Source organism: Hemitrygon akajei, chromosome 23, assembly GCF_048418815.1.
Source record: "Hemitrygon akajei chromosome 23, sHemAka1.3, whole genome shotgun sequence".
NCBI lineage: Eukaryota > Metazoa > Chordata > Chondrichthyes > Myliobatiformes > Dasyatidae > Hemitrygon > Hemitrygon akajei.
Window position 1 is genome coordinate 34,778,600 of NC_133146.1, and position 10,663 is coordinate 34,789,262.

At 41.9% G+C, this 10,663-nt stretch overlaps 1 protein-coding gene across 2 annotated transcripts; it reads left to right on the forward strand.

Moving 5' to 3' along the window:
• On the forward strand, nucleotides 1–8,668 carry LOC140715081 (interferon-induced protein with tetratricopeptide repeats 1-like). 2 transcript variants are annotated; one of them, XR_012096054.1, is made up of 2 exons: nucleotides 1–925; nucleotides 6,814–6,883. XR_012096054.1 is itself a non-coding variant. In XM_073026811.1 (2 exons), the coding sequence occupies exons 1-2, from the start codon at nucleotides 4,188–4,190 to the stop codon at nucleotides 8,246–8,248; spliced, it is 1,440 nt and encodes a 479-aa protein (XP_072882912.1). In that variant the 5' UTR covers nucleotides 4,165–4,187; the 3' UTR covers nucleotides 8,249–8,668. The 2 variants fall into 2 exon arrangements, 1 of the variants encoding a protein (XP_072882912.1); XM_073026811.1 differs by lacking the exon at nucleotides 1–925 and adding an exon at nucleotides 4,165–4,192 and having other exon boundaries at nucleotides 6,814–8,668.
• Nucleotides 8,669–10,663: the final 1,995 nt, after the last annotated feature.

Consider the following 10,663-nt stretch of genomic DNA (forward strand, 5'->3'; position numbering starts at 1 on the left):
GAGAAGGGATGGTCATTGTTGAGTTCTGCTGCTAAATACTATGAGAAGGCAAAAGAATACTTTGAGAAAGCTCTGGAGGAAGAATCTGATAATGTAGAATAGACTATGGGCTACATGACTGCTCATTATTGTCTGGAAACTATTTCTGGTGTCTCAGAGAATCAGGAGCGGAGTCAGCCAGTGAAGTATCTGCGACAGGTGCTGAAGTTCGACCCAGATGACACAGTGACCATAGTTATGTTGGCCCTAAAGCTGCAGAACTTCAATGAAGCAGAGAAAACAAATGGATTAGATGAAGAAGCATTGAGGAAGACCCAGATCTGCCAGATGTGCTTCGCTATACTGTGAAGTTTTACCGAATAACAAGAGCTTTCAGTATTGCAATCGGCCTGTTTTTCTTACAACACCAAAACTATTTTCTGGACAGACTTAAGATCCATCATTGAAGTAAACAATGGAAGCTCTGTAACAGAAACTTGAGAAAGATCTTAGGAAAACAAATTCAGAGGAATCCAAGAAACAGCAAAGACTTTGGAATTCTTGGGATGGTGCACCACCTGGCTGTGGAGAAGTAAGAGGCTGTTGAATGCTTTGAAAATGCCTTGGAATTTGATCCTGGAAATGAAGAATATCTCAATGCTCTTTCTGAATTATGCCCTTCTACTTGGGCTCCAGATGCCCAAAGAAATCTGGGGATACACTGACTGTGGAAAGTCTTTCCACGACCATTTTTCACTATTAGAGTTGACTGATACAGTACAGTGTATAGTATTGTGCAGTACATCAATAGAAACACATTTACTTCATGTTTCATTGGTGATCTTCTGAAGGCTTTGTGATGAATATTGTGACCATACAGTCTACAGTATTTCCTTCTCCCATCAGTTCTCCAATTTCCACCTGAGTTGAAATGACATTATTTCAGGTACGTCTGATGCCATGGCTAGATCAGTAGCACTAGCTTGTAAACACAACTGCACGTTTCCAGACCATGGGTCTAATTTAACCTGCTGTTGATTGCAAGTCCAACAATTATGACACAATTATGTGGAATGTTCTATATTGCAGTTTACACTTGTGATTGTTTACTATAAATATTCCTTCCACTTTTACATTATTTGCTCTCAATAATTCCATTCCAAGCAATTTTAGTATTGGTTTACCTGCCACACTAATGAACTAAAGCTTCATGCAATTTATTTCATGCAATCATGCAATTAATGCAAAAAGCACAAATAAGAACCAGTCTTCATTTCTTCATGTGAGTTGCAAATTGAAAGCAGTAAATTGACATTAAAATCGCCCTTTGTACCCTCTGTGGAGCATAGGCTGCCCGTAGACGAAGTGAGATGGTTTCCAAAATGGTGACTGTGAGACATTTGCATATGCGTCAGCCAAAAGTTAAAACAATGGGGTTGTGTTTATTGGCCTGCAGCAATCCAGGCAACTATGGGCTTAAACACAAGAGAGGCCTACTCATGCTGGAAATCCAGGTCAGCACACACAAAGTGCTGGAAGAATTTAACAGGTCAGACAGCCGTGTTTTCAGGTGGAGACCTTCTCTTTCCTCATGGGACACCCCCCCCCCCCCTCCAACTTCAGGACTCACTATGGGTTAAGTAATTTGCCCCATTGTAAATAGTTTCAAGTAAGGTTGCAATTAGCAAAGATATTTGCACATTCAGAATTCTCTCACTGTAGATATGTAATTCAAAGGAAGCATTGTCAACCCAAAATATTGAAGTAACTGATATAATTGTATCTGTTGAAACTGTAATGAAACACCACTGTTACGTTTGATTTTAAGGGTATAAAAATGTTCTGTATCTTTGGGTTTGTGAGCCCCTACCGAGGTTGACTCCAGAATGATTCCAGCTTGTTGTTCTGAACAAAGACTTTTTTATCACCAGATTTAGTGTTTCTCTGGTCACTTTGATCACAGTCACAATCATGCCCTCTTGTCCGTGACTCCCCTGCTATAGGAAACTTTCCCCCTACATCCGATCCATCCAGACCTTTCAGTATTCGATAGGTTTCAATGAGATTCCCCTACCTCATCAACTAAACTGCAGAAGGTAGAGGCCCAGGGCCATCAAAAGCTCCACATACATTAACCTTTTATTCCTTGAGTTATTCTCATGAACCTCCATTGGAGACTCTCCAATGCCAGAATATCTTTTCATAGATAAAAGGCAGAATACTGCTCACCATTCACCAAGTGTGGTCTGACCAATGCTTTATAAAAGTATCAGCATTACATACAGTACTTGCTTTAACATTTTAGTCCCCTTGAAATGAATATTAACATTGCATCTGCCTTCCTCACCACCGTCTCAACCTGCAAGTTAACCTTTAGGGAATCCTACACAAGGACTCCCAAGTCCCTTTACTACTCAGATTTTAGAATTTTCTCCCCACTTAGAAAATAGTATTCAAGACCATAACTTCCCTACACGATATTCCATCTGTTACTTGTCATTCTACAAACACCCTGCTTCTTTACCACAATCTGCCCCTCTACCTATGTCCAGATCATCAGCAAACATGGCCACAAAGCCATCAATTCTGTCATCAAATCATTGACACATAATGTGAAAAGAACACCACTAGTCTGGCACCCAACCAGAAAAGGCCTGATGTATTCCCAATCTTTGCCTCTTTCCAGTCAGCCAATCTTATGTATATCCATGCTAGGATCTTTCCTGTAAGACCATGGTTTCTTAACTTTTTAAGCTGCCTCATGTGCAGTACCTTGTCAAAGGACTTCTGAAAAATCAAGTACACAATATCCACTGATTTTGTCTATCCTGCCTGTTATTTCTTCAAAGAATTCCAACAGACTTGTCAAGCAAGTTTTCCCCTTAAGGAAACCATGCTGACTTTGCAAACACGAGGAAATCTGCAGATGCTGGAAATTCAAACAACAACACACACAAAATACTGGTGGAACCCAGCAGACCAGGCAGCATCTATAGGATGAAGCACTGTTGACGTTTCGGGCCGAGACTCTTCATCAGGACTAACTGAAAGGAAAGATAGTAAGAGATTTGAAAGTAGGAGGGGGAAGGGGAAATGCAAAATGATAGGAGAAGGCCGGAGTGGATGGGGTGAAGCTGAGAGCTAGAAAGGTGATTGGCAAAAGTGATACAGAGCTGGAGAAGGGAAAGGATCATGGGACGGGAGGCCTACAGAGAAAGAAAGGGGGAGGGGAGCACCAGAAGGAGATGGAGAACAGGCAGAGTGATGGGCAGAGAGAGGGAAAAAAAGAGTGGGGGGAAAGAAAACTAAATATATCAGGGATGGGGTAAGAAGGGGAGAGGCATTAACGGAAGTTAGAAAAGTCAATGTTCATGCCATTAGGTTGGAGGCTACCCAGACGGTATATGGTGTTGTTCCTCCAACCTGAGTGTAGCTTCATCTTGACAATAGAGGAGGCCATGGACAGACATATCAGAATGGGAACGGGACGTGGAATTAAGATATGTGGCCACTGGGAGATCCTGCTTTCTCTGGCAGACAGAGTGTAGGTGTTCAGCGAAACGGTCTCCCAGTTAGTCCTGACAAAGGGTCTCAGTCCGAAACGTCAACAGTGCTTCTTCCTATTGATGCTGTCTGGCCTGTGGTATGTGTTCCATGCTGACTTTGACCTATTTCATCCTAAGCCTCCAAGTACACTGAAACATCATCAATAATAGTGAGATCAGGCTATCTGGCCTATAATTTCTTTTCTTCTGCCTCCCTTCATTCTTAAAGAGTGGAATGATGTTTTCAATTTTCCAGTCCTCCAGAACTATTCCAGAATCTAGTGATTCTTGAAAGATCAGAACTAAGGCCTGCACTATTGCTTCGTCTAGTTCTCTAAGAGCCCTGGAGCGTAGTCCACCTTGTCCGGGTGACTATCTATCTCCAGACCTTCCAGCTTCCCAAGAACCTTCTCCTTAGTAATAGCAAATAGACTCACTTCTGCCCCCTGACACTCTGAACATGGAAACTTCTTCATGACACAAACAACTTCCAGGAAGAAAACATTTGACTTCTTCAGCTTTGCTTTCGTGATCCACAATGAGACAAATATTTTGGTAGATTTTAGCTCCACCTAGAAAGTATATAAACAACTAGAATGACACCTTGCAGAGTTACTCAGCTAATCAGCCATCTGAGGTGCAGCTGGAATTCTGCACAGCATCATGAGGTGAGTCACATCTTCACTTTACAGAATGTTTACAAATTCTAGGACATTTGACAGCAACATTAGCATGGATATCTGGATCAGTCAGATTTAATGTGATCTGTTTCTGGACATGGAGGCCAGAAAAGGTGCTGGTGGTCATTCAGCATAAGGATTTTGGATCTGATCCCAGGTTTGTGATCTGGGAACTTTAGCTTGATCCTGGGATCAGAGACCACTGGAGTGGGATGAGCCCACAGTATGTGAGCACTCAGTTTGATATCCCAGGATGTGATAATAATTTGAAACAAGGTCTGTGGTGCTAAGTCACTTAAGGATAGGGAGCTGATTGGGAGTGAGGAAAGCAAACATTACGTGAAGGGGCATATCCTCCAAATAGATGGCATGATTTTTAAGTTCCGCAGTGGGGAACTGACTTTTCCCAGTCGGATGCATTCAGGGAAATGCAGGAACAGTGACTGAGAGACTAAAGTTTACAGCTGTTGCTGAGAGGTACAGTGAGCTGAGCAGATGGGGATTAAATGCTGAAAAGGATCATTGGCAAAAAGGTGAATAGGAAAAACTGAGGAAACCGGAGTGTGCTGTGAAAAATATGGATACTGGTGAAAGAGCAGAGAAATCCAGGGAAATTATGACACACAGCAGACAAATAACTGACGTGACAAACAGAAACATAGCCTTAACCTCAAGGGATGTTGGAATCTATACTTGTTGTGCTACTTCTGTTTAAATCTCTCAATAATTTACAATGGTTGAGTTCTCGGGTTTATTCTGGGCACGATATTTTAAACATCAGACTCTGAGCTTGGAGACTCTTTCGAATGAGGCTGGTCCTGAAAGCACTAATTCTGAAGACAGGTTGTGTAGAAAGGCTGATACTTACCTAGATGTTGGCGATTACAATAAAAGATTTGATAAGGTCCACAGAGAAATCACTCTGTCTGACCTGTTGAGTTTCTCTAGCACTTTGTGTGTGTTATTCTGCAGAATGTCATGTGTCATGAAAGCACATTCTTTATCTGAACACTTCCTGTCAAAACAACTGGCACTCATGGGACAGCAATTTAGTTGTTGGAGGTAATACACACAGAATGCTGGAGGATCTCTGCAGATGAAGAGATGTAACAGTTGACGGCAATAACCCTTCATCAGGAGTCCTGATGTAAACAGGAAGGAAGCCATTTCAGGAAGGAAGGGATGCTGGAAATCAAAGGAATGCGCACAAAATACTGGAGGAACTCAGCAGGTCAGGCAGCATCTATGGAAAAGAGTAAACAGTCGATGTTTCAGACTGAGGCTATGAAGACAGGCCCTGCTGCTATGCTCCCTGCTCGTTAATGTGCTAAACTGATAAGTGAGGCTTTGGGCCTAGTCCAGGCTGCTCCAGGGTTCGGATCTGAGGACTCATTTTGGTTTGGAATTTTGTCATTAGCTTGAATTATCGCACAATTTGTGTTTTTTTTATTCCCTTGTACATCGGGTGTTTTTCTTTATTGTTTTTCTTTAATTGGGCTCTTTTTGGTTTGTTATTTTGTGGGTACTTGAAATTACAAGGCAGAGAAAAATAGGGACAGTGCTTGTGAAAATGATCAGTGTGGACGCGTACTTCATGTTGGTGCCGGAAAAATGCTGACACACTTGTCGGCTGCCCTGCATAATTCCTTCTGATCTGATTTGATGCCAAACGATACAATTCAATGTATGTTTTGATGTATATGTGACAAGGACAGCCAATCTTTAATCTTCAATCTTTAAACATAGGAGGTGACTCAACTCTGCCAAACACTACAGCCGCGTAGATTTGAGCACGTTGGAGCCTATGGGGTGCATTCAGTACTGAGGTAATACACCAGAGGAACATGCTACTCTAAACTGTCATCATTTCCAGCCCCTAGCGGCTTTCAGGACAGAATGGAGGAGCTGCATCCATGGTGTGGCAAATTCATCTCCTTTGGGAGGAAGCAGGAAGCAGAGTTGATCCCAGAGTAGGGTTAAAGGTTGGCACAACATGTTCTATGTTCTATGCTGGTCTATGGTCTTTCAGATATGTGCAGCATGATCAGGGGACGTTGCTCATGCAATTGTTTGGTGAACTGGTCTGGTAACTCGTAAATTGCCAGACTTCAGTGGACTTCACAAAACAGCTTTATGTCATTAATGTTATTGAAGTTCTCAATCTTCTAGACATTGAGTCTGAGTACTGGTGGCTGTCTGGGGAAAAGCACCACTTCTCTGTACCGAGATCTGGAGCTATGCTCAGGCTGCTGGCAAAAAAACGAAAGTCTGCAATAGTGGGAGAGCTCAACGTCTGGTAATAAAACCAAGTCCACCATCAGTGTAACAAAGCAACAGATCAGCTGCCTTGGCTGTTCAGGAGACACATTTCCATCTTCATCACATGAATCAATTCTTCATATTGGGTTACTGATCTGAAACATTCTCCTTCCTCAGATGCAGACTGACAGGCTGAGCATTTCCAGGTTTTAAATGCCATAATTATAGAAAAATTCATTAAACGGCAGCTTTCATACAGTCAGTAAATCTGTGTTTTATGGGGTTGCAGGTCAGACCTGCATCAAATGATCTGAGATGGAATTCATGATTATGTTTTTTCTCTCTTGCAGCAACACACCGGGAGATTTATTGAAAGAGAAGCTCGATCAGCTGCAGTGTCACTTCACATGGAGACCACAGAAGGAAACTATTGACGTGGAAGATGTGATATTCAGATTGCATGATTCTATCGATATGAATTTGAAGTATAAAGAGCAGTCCTACAACCAACTCGCTTTTTTAAATTGTCTGCAGGGCAATTGTGAGGAAGCAATTCAAAATTTAAAGGAAGCTGAAAAGATTCTGAGGGAGGAGTACAAAGATGAATTTGAAAGAAGAAGCATCATCACCTATGGAAACTTTGCCTGGGTGCATTACCACATGGGACAACTGACCGAGGCCCAGTCCTATCTCGACAAGCTGGAGATGATCTGTAAACCACTCAGTGATGGCCCTCGCTATACAGCAATGATACATGAGGTGTACGGGGAGAAGGGATGGTCATTGTTGAATTCTGCTGGTGAATACTGTGAGGAGGCAAAGGAATGCTTTGCAAAGGCTCTGGAGCAAGATCCTGACAACACTGAGTGGATAATGGGATATGCAACTGCACTTTCTCGTCTGGAATCACTTTCTGGAACCCCAGAGAGTCGTGATCAGAGTCAGTCAGTGAAGCATTTCCGACGAGTACTGGAGCTTGATCCAGATGATGCTGTGGCCATGGTGCTGTTGGGTCTAAAACTGCAGATGTTAAGGCAAAATGAGAAAGCAAATGAATTAATTGAACAAGCGTTGCAGAAGACCTCTGATCTTCCATATGTGCTTCGCTATGCTGCAAAATATTATAGACAAAGGGGATTTGTGGAGAGGGCAATTGAGCTCCTAAAAAAAGCATTAGAATTAACTCCACACTCTGGTTTCTTACACTACCAACTTGGATTGTGCTACAGAAGTAAGCTGAAATACTCTCACAGCAGATATCCTCGCAATCCTGAATTTCAGCAGAAAGCTGAGTTTATTAATCTCTGCAAATATCACTTGGAAAAGTCTTTTGAGCACCGTCAAAAGACAGCTATTAAACCGCAACTGGTCTTTGCAGAAATCTGCATAATAAGTGGGGAGTATTCCAGAGCAGAGGAGACTTACCGTAGATTGATGGAGTTAGTGGACATTCGACCAGAGAATATGCAGAGCATTTGTCTGGAAGCTGGGTTATTTGAACTGCACCAGAAAAGATCTGAAACAAATGCTGTTCGCCACTTCCTGAAAGGAGTGAAGATTGAATATAACTCAATAGAACGGCAAAAATGTCGAACGAATTTGGAGGAGTGGGTAGAGAGGAAGCTTCTTGTAAATGCACATGACAGCAAGGCTCTTGGTGTCAAAGCATTTCTGTATCAACTGGATGGGATCAAGGGTAGAGCAATTAAATACTTTGAGAAGGCCCTGAAGTTTGATCCTGGCAATGAGGAATACGTGAGTGCTCTTTCTCAATTACGTATTTGAGCACCACTGCGATGTTTAAAAGATGCATTTCCATCTGATCTGAGGATAGGTTTTGTGGGGTGTTGCTGTACTAGTTATATCTCTTAGCACCTTCTCCTGCTCATTATTGTCTAATCTGTAAAAATGGTCTTGCTGTAACTATACCCAATTATTGTATTTCTTTAAGAAATATTAATTCCTCAAGTACCCTTTTTCAAGTTTCGCTTCTCTGGACTCTGGAAAGATGGGATTTGAGATACTGCAGCAAGTGGTGTTAAATAAGAAATCAAGCATTTTTCCCCATTGGTTTGTTTGACCTATCAACCATTGAATGTATAGTATTTTACTTTTCATGTGTATTTTGATGTATAAGTATAACTCTGGAATGAATTTTTGTGTGCGATTGTATATTAAGGATCATTGTAAAATATCCTCTTTAGATACGTCAGGTAATTAAAGCCTCAAACCAGAGGTTGGTCTTGTCCTGACACAATCAAAAGGGCATGAGCAACAAATCCTTAACTGCATGATTCCAACCTGCTCAGAGTGGTGGAGGAATGGTTTGGAAGGGGGAATGTCTGGCGAGTGGCATTGGAGTGGTTTTGGGAATAATTCTTGGGGTTTCAAAAAGATAATGCATAACAAAAAAGGATGAACGTTTTCATTCATTATAAATAACAATCCAGGAAAATGTATCTGCAAAACTCCAAACAAGAATGTGTGTGCCAATGGATTCAAAACAGAACAAGAAGATGGAAGGGTATCGTGGAAGGATCATGCCTTTGACCTGACTAATGGTGTTGGTATAGTGATAGCCAAAAGACTTTCCTGTGATGTACATGGGCTTGGCTGCTGATAAGGAGATAACCCTGTAATTAAACAATGGAAATCAGATACGGTTATATGTTAATTGTCCCATAAAATTTTCAGGGTTGGGGAAGAATGAGAAGAGAGATGCAGAAAGGAGAAAAGAGAGCATATGATCACCAGCTGGGGATCAATCATCTGAAATTTCAAAGAGAGAAGGTGTCGTTGCCAATTAACTGGACACTTGTTCCTCGGTCACCACGGTAGCATAGTGGTTAGCACAGCTGGGGCCTCGGAGTTCAGAGTTCCATTCCACTGCTGTCTGTTCCTCCAAATGAATGCACGAGTTTCCTCATTTTACTTGTGCACAGGGCGAAGAGTGTGTCTCCTGTCACCACACTGTTCTGATTTCTGAACAGAGGAATGCCATTTTTATATAGAATTGACTAGCAGGTATAGATGTTGCCCATTTCCGGTGGAGAAACATTTTAATTCTGATTGCCATTCCCATTGCGACATCTCAGTCCATGTTCTCCTCTTGAGGCCACCCTCAGGATGGAGGAGGAACATCTTACATTCTGTCTGTGCAGCCTCCAACCTGATGGCATGAACATCAGTTTTTCCCTCCGGGGAGAAAAAATTCCCTTCCCCTTCCATTTTCTTCCATTCCCCACTCTTCTCACCTGCCTATCACTTCTGCCTGAGTCCCTTCCTCCTCCCCTTTCTCCTATGGTTCACTCTCCTATCCGATCGGGTTCCTTACTCTCCTGCCCTTTATCTTTCCTACCTTTCTGGATTCATGTTCACTGATCACCTTCTAAATGTTCCCCTCTTCCTCACTTCTTTTTTAAACTAACACCTTCCCCCTTTTCTTTCCAGTCATGAAGAAGGGTCTCAGCCAGAAACATTGCTGTTTATGCATTTCCATGGATGCTGACTGATCTGCTGAGTTCCTCCAGTATTATATGTGTGTTGATTTCTTGAAGCTGTGTATGTTTGTATTTCTTCCTTGCAAAATCAATAACCATTCATCATACAGCTGTTTAAAGTCCATAGAAAATACCATCTAACAATTGATAATACTTTGAATTTAGTAATTATTCCTTAGTTGCTGTGTACTCCTTGAATACTTCTGTTAAATTCTTACCTCATCTCTGCCAGCCAAAATGGTTCCAGTTCTCAGCAGCGAAAAAGGAAGCTACATTATCAGATACCTTTCTTGCCGAAGCTGTCTGCGCCTATCTACAATCTATCCTTTCCTGGACATGTTGTCCATCCTTGCCTTGCCTCAACTCCCACAAAGGGGCAGGCTGTTGTAGCTTTACAAGCAACACAAGGACTGATCGGAAAGTACTGAGTGCTCAGCCGTACTTTGATCATTTTCAATATAATGCACACCGTGTTCTGCCTGTAACCACTTAGAAATGTTATGTTTCATATTCCATGTTTCTGTTTAGCTCCTTATGAAGAAGAAGGCCATTCACCCCATTGAATTAATGTCAACACCAAACTCTCCCATCAGAGTTTATTCTCCTCCGACCCTTCTCCCTAACATGTTCATTCATCTCTCTTTGATTCACCTTCCAAAAGTTATGCTGGAGACAATTTACAACAAACAAATAAATGATC